General features: G+C 38.5%; 4 protein-coding genes across 4 annotated transcripts; 1 reads left to right on the top strand and 3 right to left on the bottom strand.

Moving 5' to 3' along the window:
* Positions 1 to 844: 844 nt before the first annotated feature.
* Positions 845 to 1,375, bottom strand: PpBr36_01788 (uncharacterized protein; the record flags this gene model as incomplete). The annotated part of the gene is made up of 1 exon (XM_029888972.1): positions 845 to 1,375. The coding sequence occupies one exon, from the start codon at positions 1,373 to 1,375 to the stop codon at positions 845 to 847; it is 531 nt and encodes a 176-aa protein (XP_029750608.1).
* A 9,899-nt stretch (positions 1,376 to 11,274) lies between these two features.
* On the top strand, positions 11,275 to 11,892 carry PpBr36_01787 (uncharacterized protein; the record flags this gene model as incomplete). The annotated part of the gene is made up of 1 exon (XM_029888971.1): positions 11,275 to 11,892. One exon carries the CDS (start codon positions 11,275 to 11,277, stop codon positions 11,890 to 11,892), a length of 618 nt encoding a protein of 205 aa, XP_029750611.1.
* A 516-nt stretch (positions 11,893 to 12,408) lies between these two features.
* PpBr36_01786 (uncharacterized protein) lies at positions 12,409 to 13,482 on the bottom strand (the record flags this gene model as incomplete). Its single annotated transcript, XM_029888970.1, has 2 exons — positions 12,409 to 12,450; positions 12,520 to 13,482. The coding sequence occupies 2 exons, from the start codon at positions 13,480 to 13,482 to the stop codon at positions 12,409 to 12,411; spliced, it is 1,005 nt and encodes a 334-aa protein (XP_029750610.1).
* A 1,363-nt stretch (positions 13,483 to 14,845) lies between these two features.
* PpBr36_01785 (uncharacterized protein) lies at positions 14,846 to 16,501 on the bottom strand (the record flags this gene model as incomplete). The annotated part of the gene is made up of 8 exons (XM_029888969.1): positions 14,846 to 14,891; positions 14,958 to 14,971; positions 15,095 to 15,258; positions 15,346 to 15,504; positions 15,639 to 15,820; positions 15,893 to 15,978; positions 16,092 to 16,253; positions 16,358 to 16,501. The coding sequence occupies 8 exons, from the start codon at positions 16,499 to 16,501 to the stop codon at positions 14,846 to 14,848; spliced, it is 957 nt and encodes a 318-aa protein (XP_029750613.1).
* Between the last annotated feature and the right edge of the window lie 1,406 nt (positions 16,502 to 17,907).

The following is a 17,907-nucleotide window of genomic DNA, read 5'->3' as shown; positions in this document are numbered from 1 at the left end:
TGGAGGAGACTGTCACATGGCGCGGTTGAAATGTCGCCGGGAATGCAAACGGCGCTCAACGAAAGCGCATGCCGGGGAAGCGCGCGTTGTTACGAGAGGACCAGGGAAGAAACCAAGGTCCTTTTTTTTTTTTTCTTCTTGTTGTTGTTTTCTGTATGCGTTGTAGTGGCGGCGACGGTGACTGCCGACTTGATGGTATTGTGTTGTATGTAAACGTCAGCTCTTCAGGCCCAGATGGACCGGGATATGCCGACCTTCGGGGTAGATAAAGAAGCTTTCATCAGCATCTCTCCACCTTAATGGCACGAGACCAAATTGGAAATATGCATATCACTGGAAAAGGCTGCAAGTAAGCTAGAGAAAGCCGGCAAAGCACGTCAGGTGATTGGGGAGCAACAAAAGCGGCGCCAAGAAAATCATCATAGGTCAACTGATCAACCGGGGAGTGGGGATATTACATATTTTCACAGACACTGGGAGGGTAGTTTTGGTTTGCTGTTTTCAGATAAAAAAGCGACCAAAACTGATCAAAAAGTGTACTTTTTTTTTTCTCACCACTAATATTCTTCAAAATTGAATTCACTGTCTCCAAAGTATCATGTATTTATTGTCTTCATCATGTAGTGTTTTGTCTCCTGTACTGTGCAATGTTCATACAAATTCAATCAGAGTAAACTAATCTTTTTTTTCCCCCAAAAAAATACAAACACCCATAACTTCACCGACTCCAAATGCAAAACAACTTCTGACGCCTTCTTTTAATCCATACAGAGTGTAACCATGCGTCGTGAATACCTTGTCACACAGCATCAATTCCCGCAAAAACTCACACACCGAATCATCATCAGTCCTCTGGCTGCCCACTCTCTGCGGTCACCGACTCCAGGGAAAGCTCATTTATCAAGACCTCAAATTGCAGCGGTGAATTCATCTCCAGCGTGCTAAACATCCCCTCCAATCGATGAACCCGGCTCCTGCTGCGGGTGCGTTGCCTGCGGCGTTGGGCTCCAGTGCTGCCCGGTGGTGCGTTGGCCGATCGAGAGCGCGAAGGACACTGGCTTCTGCGCGTGTTGTGTTGTTGGATGATGCTCACATGGCGCTGTTTCAATGGAGATTGCCGCCGATCCCGTGCCGCGACTGAAGTGTTGCGAGAAACAGGGCCGACGGGCGAGTTTGATCTGTTTCGGCGACGGCCCCTTAGTGTAGACTCGCAAGAGGGTTCGTGGTGTAGTGGCCTCATCACTGGTAGGTGGCTCCGAACCCGTTTCCGGCCCCTCTGTGGCTCTGAGGGTGAGAGGCAGAGGGGGCTGTCTCGGCCATGCTCTTTGGAGCTAGACCAAGCTGGGACAGTGGTATTCATGGTTGACTGTGACATCGTGAGACAGTCTCTAGTCAGGTAAAAGAGATCGAGTATGTTTGGCAGCAATTGGCTGGAATCAAATGTGATACAATCGACACTGAAAAAAAAATCGCGCCTTTTCTCATTATCATCATTCACACTCGACCGTCTGAAAACAAACGCAAAGAAAAAACAAAAAAAAAAATTAGCAACTGAGCGATGGCAAAAGAGCCGAATCCGGGTCTTATTGAGGCTGCGTAAGCGCTTCCTGATGCAAGAAACAAAAGACAGAGCAGGTTAGAAAGCAATGGGATGGCCTGACCCCGCTGCCTAAGGGCGGCTTGCATGCCGCAACCCGAAGCTGAGAGCTATCGACAGCATGACAAAGGGTACTCTGATATCGGATTATCTACGTAACTCGGGCTCATATCTACACTTAGTCCTTGAACTAAGGCTAGGTTAGGCTGCTAGCACGGCTAGGCAGACGATCGACCACCAAGGCAAGAAAGAAAGAAAAAAAAAAAAAAAAAAAAAAAAAGAGGACGCATGCTAACATAAAGTAAAAAGAAAATGAAATAGGGGGCATTAAGGCCACTCATCCCCATCCGAACCATCGTTCCCAGCAGACTGAACTAATGGTTGCCTTGCTTGATGACGAAGCTATTTATCTAGATGTAATCGAGATCCTGCGCACCACAAGATGCATCCATCCATCGCACAGGTACCGGCATGAGGTGGACCGGCTATTACTACTAGAACTGGTCTAGATTGAATATGAATATTCTAATCAAGTAAAAGAAAAAGAAAAGCAAAAAGGATAGTGGGTGGGTGTCCTCCCTTGTGGAAGCCGGGGTTAGCTCCACCTTTAGCAGGGGTTTGGCTGGTCCAGAAGCTTTCGGCGGTAGCTTGGAGTTACTCCAAAATATTTTTTTGCTCATCATTCCGAAGCTTAAAAGAGGAGAAAACAACAAAACTAGGATCACAACTGATCCTCAGGGGCTGGCTGATCGGCCAAAACTTGCTTAATTGGGGGTTCGTTTCGGGATCAGATCCCGGCTACGAAAATGCTCGCTTTCTAACTAAATATGCAGGTGGATCCCACCTAACCAATTACGGGATTACCAAAATCCCCCTCCTCAGTGCCTAAAAACCCTAAAAAGCATTAAAAATAATAATCCTCAAATAATAAAACTTAACGCGAAAAGGAAAAAAAAAAAAAGAAAAAAAAAACCCCCAACAGCCTAAAACAAAAAATTTAATAAAAATAAAATCCTTTGAAAAAATGAAATTTTTAAACCAAAATGTTAACGTATTAAGAACAATTTTGGTGTTATTATTCCGAACCCAGTAATTTAACAATTTCCTTTTTACCTTTTTTTCCATTTTTAAAAAATATATATTTTTCGTTTTTATAATCCTGAATTTCCTCGTTTCCATCCTTATAAATTAGGAAAATCTTCGCTAAATCCATTTTCCTTAAAATCCTCCAATTTTCCCCATTTATTTTTTTTAAAAATTAATTAACCTAAACCAGTTTTTCGGCCATTTTATTTTTTTCCCTTTTCAATTCCCGGATATAATTGGTAATAAAATTTAAATTTCCTCCAATAATTTTATATTTTTTTTTAATTTTAGTTAAAAAAATTTTGTTAGCGTTTATATCGAGCGAGATTTTTTTTGGGTTTATGTTATATGGTGTAAATGTGATTAAAAACGAAATTTTACCCAGTTTTTGCTTAACCGGAATTTTAAAAAATTTACCGGTAATAGTTTTAAATATATCCGTTTTTTTAAATTTATTGGGAGGGTTTTTTAATAAAATATTGGTTATTTTCCTTTTACTTTTATTTTAATCCTAATTTCCATTCCAAAATTTTCGGAATAAAAAACGGATTATATTTTAAAACAATTTTATTATTATATCCTCCAATTTATTATTTATATTTATTATTTCCCAATCGCGTTCGAATTTCAGGATAATATCCGGGTTACCGGTTCTGTCGTTTTAATAGCTGTAAAAACCTAATTCCAAAATTTTCAATTTAAATTTTTTTTTAAAATAAATATTACCCCAAAATGTCGCATTTAAATTTACCAATTTTGTTAAATTGCAAGGGATAATACTCCGGATGGGTTTATTATAAAAAATATTAAAAAATACCTGGTAAATTACCAATTTAATAATTTTATCGTCGCTCCAATTTTTAATATTTAATTTATATATAATATTGGCCAAATAAATTTTGTTAATATTTTATAATATATTTTAAATTGCCTAATAATTCGCATATTTTGCTTTTTGGGTGTAAAAAATAATATTTAAAATCCGGGTAATAACCATACCATAAATTACAAAAATTTTTTTGAAGTCCCAAAACTTTTCCAAAACTTTTATTGTTTATATTTTGTTAAATTTTTTCGAGCATTTTAAAATGTAAGCCAAAATCCGAATTCTAATTTCCAAATTTATATATTTCCAAACGTTAATCATTTTTTCGTTTTTCGTATTTAGAACCTCCACCAAAATTTCTGCGATTTTTTTATGGTTGGTTAATTTTAGCAAATTACTGGTTAAATTTTCCATAATTAATAATATATATTTGGTTAAAAGGGTCAAATTTTTTTAAAAAGTTGGCCGGTTTAAATTAATTGTTGTGTGGAAATAAAGGCAAAAAAAAGGAAATAAAAAAAAAGAGAATAAAAAAAAAAGAAAAGTAAATAGGTAATAATAAGTTTCGGAATTTAAATATTAAAAAAACTTTTGTGAAAAATTGTGGTTTTATTTGGAAAAGTGGTGGTGGTGGAAATAGTGAAATTTAAAAAAAAAATTGAACAAGTTTAAGAAAAATTTTATAATGTTTAATTATATAGCAAACAGGTGGAAAAAAAATTTTTCTCTTTTTTTTTTTTTTTTTTTTTTTTTTTTTTTTTTTTCGGCCATCCAGTTAATGAGCGGAATTTGAATGCAAAATAAGGGAAATCTAAAATAAGGTGTTAATACGTAATTAAAAACCGCAGGGTAACGAATAGGTTAATTCCTTTAAATCCCAATCACTTTTTTTAAAAGCTTTTTCCAATTAATTTATTTGGCCTTTATTTTTATTTGGATATTTTTTTTGAAATTTTCGCCAAATCCTAATATCGTATATATATATTTTTTTTATTAGGCCAATTCCTAAATTATTATTTCCTCGTTTTCGTATTTATAATGTTAATCTTCCTTTCGTTTAACTGACTACCACTAACGGGCCGGTCCAAATTAGTTCCAATTTGGAATTATTAATTTTTTATTTATTTCGTTTTTCCAAAACCAACGTTCCCGGAATAATAACCGGGTATTTTTTCCCGTTTTCCCATTTATCCTATTATTAAACCAATCGGTTAATAAAATTCGCCCGGTTTTTTTCCATTTTATTAATTTTATCCAATATTTTTCCAAATTTTTTAGAAACCAAATCCAGAAAATCCGGGTTTGTTTGGATTATAGGGGTTTTAAATGGTGTTATTTCCATTATAATTATAACGGGTAACGTACTTAATCGTTTAATATATTTGCTGTTAATTTTATTAACGAAATTCGGTATTATTAAATACTAATAAGGCCAACGGTTTTTAGGTGTCGTTAAAACCTATTATTGTAATTGTTTTTTTAATAATTTAACTGTGTTTTCAGGTAATCCAGTTATTTGTGGATGGGTAATAGGTCCGAATTTTATGGAAATCCCTTTTATTTTAAGGAATTGTTTCAGTAATATATTGGCGAAATGGTTCCCGTTATTAATAATAATTAATATTGGTTATCCTATAATTGGGGACCAATCGAATAACCAAACGTTCCCTACGTTTAACGTTTTTACTGGATATTTTATAAATTTTATAAGGATAAATTAGGTGAAATAATCCACCGCGACGAAAATTATGGAATAATTATTTGCTACCATAGGTTTAATTGGTTTTGCAAAATCCATTTCCACTAGTTTTATAAATGCCAAAACTGTGGTTTTATTATAACGAAATTTAAATTCCCGTCCCCCCAAACGTTAACAAATTTCGTATTTAATACAATATCGTTATATATTTTTATTCCTGGTTAATTACCAAAATTTATTTTTTAAAAAATGCATCGTAAACCCTTATAAATAATATCCCGAATCCTCGTAAACCCATTTAAAAATCCCTAAAATTTCACTATTTTTAAGGTATATTGCCCAAAATCCGTCATTTTTTTTCCGGTATAAATGTTATCCTTTAACCATAAATCGGTTTGCTTTTTACCTAATAATTTTCGCTCGGGTTTTGGGTAATTGTCCAAAAAATTCCTTTCCCTTTTTCAAATATTTTACCATTTTATAAAACCAATTGGTTTTTTTATTATTTTTTACCCCAATTATTATTTACCCCAGGATTTCGTTATAGTTTATTTTTTCGGTTATACCCTAAACCAAATTGGCCCAGGTTAGTGTTTTTCGATTTTCTGGCAATAGTTTAGCAAAAGGCGGTTTTAATTTCGATAATCCATTAATTATCCCGATAATTTTATTTATATTGGGACGATAATAAATTTCGATATCGTATTTATTAATCCGTTTAATTTACGAATAAGGTTTTTTATATACCACCGTTTTATTAACCAATAATTCCCGGATTAATTAATAATTAATATATATTTGAATTCGGAAAGGAATCGCCAATATTGCCTATTTAATCGAATTTAAAGTTTTAAAAATGGTATATATTTCAAATTTGGGCAATATATATTTCCGTTACCCTTCCTGCAACGAAAAATTTATAAATATATTAATTTTAATATTATTAAATTATTTAATATTATAAACCTTTTATCCCTAAGGTATTTGGAACAGAACGGCACCCAATCCATTTGCACAAACGTTAATAACCAAATAAAAAAACCTTTTAAAATTTATACCTCGTATCGCGTTATTAATTACCGATTTGCATATTTAATTAATCGTTTTATTATATTTATTTAACCACTGCGGAATTTCCCTTTTAATCCATTTACAAATTGTTAATTTTTTTCCCTTTGGAATGGTTTTAGGTATTCGTTTATAAAAAATTTGTTTAAATTTGGTTACTAAAACTGCTTTTCCTAGGATAAAAATGCGTAGGAAAGGAATAACGAATAAAACCGTTTGTAAATCCTCCCACGATTATAATGGTGTTTTTTTCCACTTTTCGCTAAATTTCAAAAATATCGTTTTAAATTTTTCCGCCGAAATTATAATACCGTTTTGGATTATAAATCCAATCGTTTCCACGGTACGTGTAAAAAATTCCGTTTTTTTGGTTAATAGAGCTATGGGTCCGAAAGCGATCCTGGGCAGGTATTTTTTATACATATATTTAAAAAAAAAATCGAAATCGGGACCTAATATGGTATAATCGTCGATATAAAAAACCAAAATATAATTTAAATCCTTTTCCTTTCCCAATATATTGGGGAATTCAGCCAATTCGATTCCCTCCATTACCGTTTTAAAGAATTATCCGAAAAGCATATTTTCAAAATTTGCGTAAATATTTATTAAATAATATATATTTTAAAAACATATTATATATACCCATTAACCATTCGGTCCCACCCAAACGGTGAACCATATATAATAGGGGTTTATAAGTACCCCCCAAAATCCATTGCAAATGTTAAATTTGCAATAGTTTTTCTAACCTATTATAACCAATGCATTAATATCTATTATAATATAATAAATTGGATATTATTGCTTAATCGTTATAAAATTAATCCGTTTGTAATTATGCACCATTTTAAAAACGGGTTTTTCACCGGGAATTCCAGGTTTTGGTGGAAAAATTGTCGGTATTGCCTAAAAATTGTTTAACCGCATAATAATTCCAACCTTTTCCATATCGGGAATTATTTTGTAAAACCATTTAATTTATTTATTTATATATTAATATTATTTAAATTTCACCGGGGTGTTTCCTGGTTTAAAAATAATATCGTATTATACCATATTTGTAATTTTTATTTCCTATATATTATTAATAAAATAAACCCTCCATATATAATATAATTTTTTCACTTTAATTTAACGATTAGGGGTATTAGCTGCGTTTCCAATTTTTATTTTAACGTTTTCGAACCATTTATTAATAATATATTAATATTTTATTAACATTTTTCGTTGCTGGGGTTTTTTTTTCACTTTCCAAAAATCGCCTTTTGCGTTGGGTATTTTCTTAAAAACGCTGACAAAATCGTCAATACCATATTAGTTTATAATTTTTTAAATTTTTATTTTTTATTTTTTAGTAATTGCTGTTTTATCCCATTCCATAAAGGCGTTTTCGTCTGGGGTTGGTTCCATAATAACGATAATATCCCCTATTTTCCCGGAATTAACTATATTAATTACAGGCGTTCGTTTTTTTTAATAATTAAAAAAACGGGGAAAATTCCCTAACTTTTTTTTTTTCCCATCGTTTGTTTAACCAAGCTAATTTTTCGTTTATCCAATTTAGGGGTGGATACAATATAAAAACAGTCCTTTTTATTTTCGTTTGCAATTTTATTATTATCGTCCTCGAATTTAATTTTTTTTTTTAGTTTAATTTCGTTAAATCCAATATAGGGTTGGGTTCCTCCTTTTTCAGGTTTAATTCCAAAAAAAACCGGGCAATTGTTAATCGTATTCCACAACGGAACGATTAAAATTTCGCTATTTCGATCCCGCAAAATGGCGGTTTTAATAATAAAATTAACCATTACACGAATTCGTTTAAAAAAATTTTATCCCAGCAAAAAAAATTTGGTTAAAAATCTACCCATTACCCACAAAAAAATAAGGATTAGGATATATTTATATTAAAACGTAATAATTGTAAATTTAATTACTTTTTAATAGGTACCGTTCGCTATTTTAACTTTCCATAGTTTTTCGAAAACTGTAGTCGGTAATTTAAGTTTTTTTACCACGCCCGGGGGGATAAAATCCACAATTAATCCTATATTAATTATAACGTAAATTGTATATTTATTATTTAAAATTATTTAAAAGTATTAAAATTTAGGTTTTTTAATTTCGTCCGTTTTAAAAATATATTCGAAATTATATTTATTTTAACCCAAAAAAGGTAATTTTACCTTTTTTTTTATATATTTAACATTTGTTAACCTTTTTATCCAATCCCCCATTTTTAGGGTATTTTCGATATTAGGGAAATTAATTTCGATTCGGTTCGTTTAAACTCGATTTTATCCTCCAATTTTAATTATTTTAAATATTTATTAAAATTCCCAATGGGCCGATAATATTCCTCGCAATATTAATATAATCGGAACAGGAATAATTATTTAACTTAATTCCTCCAGGAAATTAAACTAATTTGGATAATCCGGATCGTTTTTAATCGCTAATAATTTAATATTTTTAGGTTTTTTATTAGCATTTTTCCTTTTAAAATATGGTTTGGTTATTTTTCGAGCTTTTCGGATAATTTTTTGGATATTTTTCCTATTTGTTTTTATTTCGGACAATTTTTTGGCCAATTTTTTTAATTTGGCGTTATTCCGACGTTTAAATTCGAAAATAAATATATTATCCATTTTTTTACTCGAAAAATTTTCGATTGGCGGTGGGGGAAATATTGGGGTGGGTTATAATTAATTATTACTTTTAGGTTTGGTAATTAGATTATATTTTTATCGGGTATTTTAATTTTAAATTTTTTTAACGGGATAATTTTTTCCTTAAATTCCCATATATTTTTTGCTATTTTTCCTAAATTGGGTATATCCTAATTCGAAATTTTTAACCTAAATTTTAAAATTATTATTAAATAAATATGTGGAATTTATATCGACGATTAACATATTTTCCATTTTTATCCGACGAATTTTAAGTGAATTGGTTCCAATGGTTGGAATAGGTTAGTTATATTTACGTCGGGAAAACTGAAATTTTTTGGTATTTTTAACGTAAATTTATCCATTTTTGGGGTAAAAATAATTTCCAATTATATAGTTTTTTTTATTGCAGTTTTAGCATTTTAAATTTCCCGGGATAATTCCCCACGCTCCTCGGTTTTTTTATTTATTTTAATTATTTCGAATTTAAATATTTTGTTTTTAATTGGTTTATAATATTTGTTGCTATTATATTTGGCGGGGTTTCCAATCCCCCGATTCGATCCCACGTCCCTAAAAAACCTTATTAGGGCGGCCGATTTAATAATTAATTTATAATTTCTTAAAACCATTTACAATATTTGCGAAATTTTTAATTGTCCGATTAAAACCGTTTTCCTTAAATTCGGTATAATTGTGTTTTTTTTAAAGTAAAATACCTATAATTATTATTTTAACTATTTTATAAACCCTGGAAAAAATCGTTTTTAAAGTAAAATAATTATTTTTCCAAAATATAAGTTCCAGGTTTTTTAAAAAATTAAAGATTTTTTGCTGCAAAGTAATTCCGTTAATGTTATTAAATAATTTGGTAATAAAATTAAAGGTAAAATTATTTCGGTTTATTTTATTTTTAATCCCGGTTAATAAACGGAAATTAAAATTTTAAACCCTTTTTAAATATTTTTTAAATCCTTTATTTGGTTTTTTACCAAAAATCGCGATTTGCTAAACAATTTCCTTTTCCAGCATATTAGCTCGTTCCTAAAACGAAATTTTAAATTTAAATTTTTTAAGGAATTTTGTTTTTAGGGTGTCCCAATTTTTCCTAATATTTATAATAATTAGGTTTTTATATTAATATTCGGTTTTATTTTTCAAATTTTGCCTAAACAATATTCGATATTGCATATTTTACTATTCGGGTTTTTTATCCTTTTTTACCAAATAATAAACCTGAATTTTTACATTTTCGATGTAAATTTTAAAATCCTCCTGCTTATTCCTTACAAAAATAAACCCGAATAATAATACCATTTTAATAATATCCAAATCCGAATTTTCGTGGGAATTTAAAATTGTTTTTTTAAAATTAAAGTTTTTTAAATTACCTTTTTTTGGTATGTAAAACGTGGTTCGATTTTATTTTTAAATAATTATTTGCGGTTAAAATTCCTCCTCCGAATTTTAACGAACTAAACTTTTTATTAACGGAAATAAAAACAATTCCGGTTTTTTATTTTTATATTCCAGGAATATATATTTTTTCGATAATTTTCCTTTTCCGGGAAAGGCGGGAATTAATAATTTTTTCCTGTTTTTTTTAAATAAACCTTTTAAAAAAATAATAGGGCCAAAAAAAAATGTCCAATATTTTTATTTTCCTTAATTGGGAAAATAAATTTAATTTATTTTTTCCAAATTACCGATATAAAACGGAAAAAATTTAACCAAATAAATAAAATCGTGGAAATAGGTTTAAAAACCTAATATTTATATCGTAAAAATAAATACCGAAAAAATTAATATTACCGGCCGGTCGAAATAATCGGGGTAAATAGGAATTAATTTTTTCGGAAATCGTCGATTTCGCTGTTTAAATTAATTTTTTGGGGGTTTAAGTGAGGCCGTATAAAAAGGGTGTCGGTTAGTCCGCTCGAGGGGCGTTTTCAGGCGTATCCAGGTGTAATCCTCGGTTAAAATGTAAAAAATTCAGGGTAAAATTTCGATAATAGGACAATTTTGTCCCATTTTTATCACTATAAAAAAGGAAAAAACAACAAAATTAGGATTACAACTGATCCTCAGGGGTTGGTTAATCGGCCAAAACTTGCTTGATTGGGGGTTCGTTTCGGGATCAGATCCTGGCTACGAGAATGCTCGCTTTCTAACTAAATATGCAGGTGGATCCCACCTGACCAATCACGGGATCACCAAGCTGCACGTCTTGCATGACGATCTAATCTTTTAGCCAAACTCGGACCACGTGCTTACTGCTTGGTACCTACATACCTACTTTTGTAAAAATACTACAAGCACTCACACAATGTCAGCCACAACAAGTCTGTCAAGGCAAGCACTCGCCCGTGCTTGGAAACAGGCGCCTTTGCGCTCCACGGCATTCCGCACATCCTTCTTCGCCAGGCACAACGCCGCCAGCCATGTCTGTGCCTACTCGACCGAAGCTCCCCCTCCGCCGCTGCTGGCACAACTCAAGGGCGACCTCAAGGGCGCCATGAGGGCAAAGGACGCGCCGCGCCTGGCCGTCCTCCGCTCGGTGCTAGCCGCGACGCTCAACGCCAGCAAGACAGGCACACCAATCACCACCGACGCCGCCCTGGTCGCTCTCCTGCGCAAGACGGCCCGGTCGTACCAGGAAGCCGCCGACGGGTTCCACGCCGCCAACCGTCCGGATCTGGCCGAGAAGGAGGAGGCGCAGATCAAGATCCTCGACGAGTACTCGGCAAAAAGCGGCATCGAGACCGTCGGCGAGGAGGGACTCAGGGCCATTGTCCGGGCTGCCATTGAAGGCCTGCCGGCCGACAAGATCAAGAATATTGGCGAGATCATGAAGACAGTGCTCCGTCCTGATGGCCCTCTGGCTGGCAAGGATTTCGAGAAGTCCGAGGTAGCGAAGATCGTCAAGGAGGAAGCAAGTACATGAGGACGGAGATTGGTGAAGCACGCCGAACCCCTTTCCTACCACTAATCAAACCACCTGCGCCAAACAAAAAAANNAAAAAAAACTCGGCAGATGTACTATATTGTATTAAATCTACATGACCCCTCAAGACCTTTCGTTGTCCAGGCAAAGATGATCTTTGCGACGAGCCAACTCCTCCCGATTCGAAATACAAAAAGTAAAAGCGGGTATCCTTTTACAAGTGCCCCAAGACCAGAATATCACGGGTCTTCAACTGGCACCTCAGCTGTGACTGCATATCATGAGGCAAGGAACGCAAAAGACCTGACTAAGTGTATATACATTTCGGGCCTTTTGTTCTGATTAAAGATGGATGAAAGCAAGAGATCGCTGCATTAACTAGTACTATATTAATAAAACCGATGGTGTACAAGGCCGCCGTGTAAGTATAGTGAGGCTTCCAAACCTTGCTGCAATAGTATTCCCCTGGCACGGCCGCCGCTTGCAGCACATTTTGGAACTAATCCAATGCTGAATTCAAAGCCGGATAGCGCCCTCGCGGGAGCCCCAGATAAGATCCTGTATCTCAGTGTGGTCAGCAAAGGTGTGTGTGCAGTGGTTATAACCTGGACGCAAAGGTTGACTTACCATAACCCTCTCCAACAGCCTTACCCCGCGTATTGCGACAAAGATACAGCCCAAGATGGAGACAAGTCCAATGAAGCATAGTACAACGGCAAAGCCAAGAATGGTACCACCTCGATTCCTTGACCGGCTCTGACCCAGGCCCGGACTCTCTTTGACGCCTTGGCAGGAGAAACCGTAGCTGGTTTCGAGGCCATCGTCACCTTCAGCCCAGGCCAGACATTTCTTGATCTCGCTGTCATCTGTAATGTCGATCAGAGGCAGCGCATCGTCGGGCGAGCAGCGACCGCCCTTGAACCGGGCCAGTTTCGGGCGCGAACCGTCCTTGCAAGCGCCCGGTTGTCCTATGCTGAGTTGGCGGCCGGCCGGCAAGCGTTGGCAGGTGTCTGGGACAGGATGCAGGAACGTCGGCGCCGTCGGGCCGTGCTGGGAGTTCCAGCAGCTGTTGTGCGACACGGAAGCCTTCTTGGCCCGCGATAACGGCACCGGCTCGTTATTTTCGGGCACGAGCTCTTTATGTCCGTTGGGCAGCTGCGACGGGTCGCAGAAAAAGGCGACGCCGCGGATCTTTTGCATGTCATCTTCCCCGACCACCCTCAGCTCGTTCCAGGTCGAAAGGCAGCTGCGGCGGCCAACCTCGGAGTCCAAAAGCTCGATCAGTCCGTTCTCTGCCGTGACTTTCCTGCCCGTACACTTGGCGTCGGCGAAGAGGGCGAGTTTTGCTCGGGTCCCGTTGGCGCAGGTCGCTGGGCTAAGCACCTGCAGCCCCAGGCCTGGAGTCGCCAAACAGTGCACATCTGGTTCCATGGACCACTTCTTGTGGCCACCGGCCCGACGGCCATTGCATGCCGGGAAGAGATGGCCGACTAGAACTCCATTCTGTGCATTTGTCGCTCCGTCTTCGGACTCGGTCGCCACGGCGTTGTGGGCGATCGCTAGCGTGGTGAGAATTGCTAATGACCACATTTCTTTCGTTATATCTTTTTTTTTTCTTTTCTTTTCTTCTTCGGGTTGATGTCGATGGGCGTATTGTTCTTCTCTCCTTTTTTTTTTACAGGAGGATGACGAGAAGTATAGAAAAGCCCTGGAATATAAACTAAAGGCAACCCTTTTGGATAGCCTTACCAGGCAGCAACAAAGTGGTGGTGGTGATGGTGGAGGGCAATGATCCTTCGACCCTCCTTTTACAATCCCAGCCAAAAGAGCCAAGACATCCCAGTTGGTCCATGAGCCTTAGAAAACCCCCGGTCTCTACTCCTCTCAGCTGGAGCTGGGCTTACGTATGGTCCAGGGGCCTGGCTTTTGCCCATTTCTTTTCTTTAGGCGGATTAGGTCAGGCTTGCTGATGCCGTCCTGGTTCAACATTCGATAGTCGATTTTCTTTTCTTGCTCTGAAACTCACCAGGACCGAGGTGGGTTCAGAATTCCCCTGGGACCGCCAAGTCGAAAGACATAAGCATAGTCACAAAAGCGAAACAGACGCTAAGAAGAAAAAAAAAATCACCGGGCTACCCCGCGGTGAAATTATTTAATTCATCATAGCCCAGCGAAGAATAGCCTCATCCTACTATCTTACAGTAGGTGAACTAACCCCGGATTATCTGTATTGGTGTCTGCCAGGTTCAGACTTTGAGCCAACTCGGTTGACAGCTTGGGCTACTGGGTAGAGATGTTCTCGGTCAGCTTCTTGGCACATTACTTCCCCGCCGACTCTGCGACATGATACCACGGACCAGTAAACTATATAGAAAAAAAAAAAAAAAAAAAAAAAGTTGAGCATGTCGGTATGGCTGCCGTGCCCGAAAGGACTTCACGCCAAGACCCGTTGTAGGCTCACTGTCTCGGCGGTTTATGGTCTTTGAGCTACAACTTAGATCTAGACCGCTAGCATAAGGGTATCGTTAGAGCCACATCTCATTTTGTGGCTGTTTGTCCAGAAACGTGGCAATCTTAAAGCGGCCGGACTGCGATCACCGCATCATGATTGTTTGAATCGGCCAAGACCGTTATGCTAAACGCCTCTCCTCTGTGGGCAAGCTCCTCCAAGGACTCTCTGAACAGCAAAAAGGTCCAACGATTTTTTCTTCTTTATTTTTGGAACTTTTAGTGTTGTTTTTTTGATGGTCAAATCACGCTCATGTCCACCCGAATTCTTGAGACCAAGGGACGCAACAAAATCCACTTGGGGACGCGATCGATTTAACAAGCTAGCGCTTACAGCTCGCAGTTTTCAGGTACGTGTCAGACCACGGCTTGTCAGATTTTGGTTTTTGAGCGGCTTGCCACCGCCAGTCTTGATCCCTTTGACATAAAGAGCTGCCCTCTACCGTCACCGGGGCTTTCTGCCAATACAAACATATCTAGAAAGCCCGTTCCTGGTCAGAAGAGGTTTTTGGAAATCATCAGGTTGCTCGTGGTAATGATGTAATCGCCAGACTTACAGTCGAAAATAAGCCTAATGCAACAGAGCCGCAAGCGTAACACACAGTCAGTTATATTTCTTCTTTTTTTTCAAGAATGATTTCGTCAAAAGCTCGACTGCTTCGACTCTCTCCTTGCACACGCGCGGAGACGGTACCTTGTAAGCCGGATTTTCGGCCTCGTTTCGAGCCTGTGCCACAAGCAAGTGTATATCCTTGAGTGACATGCCTAGACCCTGTGCGAAGGGATAAGTCACCAGGGACGCCAAAAGCTTGTGCACATTGTCTCGATTGGCGGCTCCTATGCTGCGCTCCCTGGCGTCTGGCGTTTGAGACCCAAATATAATCGGGTTTGGTCAGTTTTGTTCTTGACACCTAGGCTTTTTTTTTTTTTTTTTTGTGCACTGACTATTGGACCAGGCGCTCATTGGTAGCGACATATCTCTGGCTTCTACGTCAACCAGTCCCGCGCCAGCCATTAGCGTCGCCAGCCGGCTTGCCACGTCTGGGTCCTTGTAAGGGCTCTGGCTCTGACGGTATTTTTCTGACCATTGGCTGAGTGCATGGTCTGCGATCGAGGTGTGACTTTGCAGATTAGTAGATATTCTCTAGACGAGACAGCAGTGTGTGTGTGTGTGTGTGTGTGTGTGTGTGTGTTATCATCTGGTCAAAGGTGTTGCTTCAGATGTGTACAAAACCCACATTCAGTCAAGGTTCCATTGTCAGACTGCGAGACGAAGCTCATCTCAACCATCTGGCACCAGCCGCCCGGTGCCAGGACTCGATGAATATCTTCCAAATACCCTTCCCATCTGTCGGCGTGGATCCCACCAGCAACCATCCGACTGTGGATGAGATCAAACGAGTTGGAAGCAAAAGTGAATCTGCAGTGCCTGGTTAGTTGACTTTCTTGTACCATTTGGGTGGGACATATTCAGTCAAAAGGACAGATTCACGGTCGATTCAAGTCGTCAACCTGGAGATCCAAGTTGCCAGGGAGCGTCTCAGGGATCATCATCGGGTTGATGTCCACTCCTACCACCTTGCTATTTGGTTAGTTGAGCCGAGGTTTGCATCTGTAGTCTTGGGCCATGTGGCACAATATGAGAGATTAGGGAAGCAAGACAAAAACGAACGGATTTCGATTCAACATACCTCGCAGTTGGGATGTTGATCCGCTACCTCGATCGCCCATGAACCTGTCCCGAAGCCACAGTCAAGGATGCGCTTTGGTCTTCGTATCGGCGGAAAGATTGATCTCCCGTCGAAGAGCATCGTGAAGACTCGGTGCATTATATGGAGACGTTCCACTTCATCCTATATTTATTTGATAGGCCCGTCAGAAGAAGTCAAAGTCAACACGGTATCACGCACAGATGAAGGTGTCTGGAAAGTCACGGCAAGATCTCATAGATACCTACCTCGTCAACAGGCCCAAAGTAAGTACCATTCTCAATGGCGTAACGTTGATAAACTCGGCCATGAAGGTAAACCGTCTCTAGGAATTCATCGCTGAGCTCGACAGTCTGAAGGTCACTTCTTGAGCGGTGAGCTACTGCTGTCATCTGGCGAGGAAACACTTGACAAGATGAACAAACATACTCCTCCATTTTTCACTGGTGCTCGGGTGGGAAAAGGCGACCACGTGTATTTAGACCTCAGCTGTACGATGGTATCCTGAAGTTGTGCTAGGACGTATGTGGTCAAACCCCCCACATGGGAGAGGGAGACACTCTTTCGAGAACTCGAGCACGGGGCTGGTGGGTTGAACAGAAAAGCCGCAATAGCGAAAAGGGGGAGCGATCAGGTTTGACAAGTGCCGGATTTTGTCTCCGCTATGTTATACCCTCGTACAACAAACAATCTGGACCCAGTCTGTTGGGAGTCCCGGTAATCTGGGTGGGCACAGACACTTTTTTTTTGTTTTAAAAACATGATTTGGCTCTAAATATTTGATATAGATATGCCATGCAGGAAGGCGGGTCATTATGCTGCTCGTATCCTAGTAACGAGCCCTCCTTTCTCAGACAAAGACTCTTGGGGTTAAGGGGCTCACGTATATGTGACGTGACTCCCTGATGGTCGACAACGGGAAGGGAACAGGATCGACATTACAGCGAAAAAAAAATAAATCCAACCTCAGCCGAGCTGCTCAAGGAACATGCACAAAGGGCCATAGAAAATATAGAAGTGGAATGACAGACGCCCAGTTCGAACCCTGACACGGGGCACTAGATTGCATCCTATGTAGGTCACTGAAAGCAACTGTCCTGATTTTTGCCCCCGTTTCCAGCGAGACAAGACCAGATAGTCGCCCCCAAATGGTGGTGCAGAAGTAGTGGCAGGCAGCAGCAGGCAAGCGGGCTCTCTCTCTCTCTCTCTCTCTCATCTGTCCGGCAGCCAAGTATTTGCTAGACTGCAGTTATCCATAGCACGGCGCGTATGCGGCAGCGAGTACCGGCCACACGGATTTTTTTTTTCAATTTTGATTGCACCTCCAAAACCCCGTGGAGCGCGGACGGAAGCAGCAGGTTGGCTCGGTCAGGGGTAAAATCATAACCAAAGGCGAAGAGGAGCAGAAGAAGAAAAGGCAAGCCGAGACTCGTTCATGGGTGAAAATGCACGCAGCCACGCAGCCCGTTCCTTGTTTTGAACGAATGAGAGGGCCTGCCTGGCTGATGCAGGAGAATATTTCGGGCTTTGCGTCGTCTTGCATATTGCGCTACCCGCTGGCACTGCATCTGCTTCCACCCGGGGGGCCACATCTATATAACATTGGCCAAGGTTTCCTCAGTCCACCAAGGAAAAAGACCATAAAAATACGCGCTCATGCAATGTAGGTGGAGTGGAACTTTTGAAAAAGCCTTGCGGTTCCATGGGCGAATCGTGTTTTGCCGAGGAGGGGGCCGCAAAGTGGTGATGCGTGGTAGCTTGTTTACTTGGCGTCGTTTTTTTTTTTTTTTTTTTTTTT

This window comes from Pyricularia pennisetigena, chromosome 2 (genome assembly GCF_004337985.1).
Source record: "Pyricularia pennisetigena strain Br36 chromosome 2, whole genome shotgun sequence".
Taxonomy (NCBI): domain Eukaryota; kingdom Fungi; phylum Ascomycota; class Sordariomycetes; order Magnaporthales; family Pyriculariaceae; genus Pyricularia; species Pyricularia pennisetigena.
Note: the sequence above shows the minus strand (reverse complement) of the source record. Positions and strands in the feature narration are given on the sequence as shown.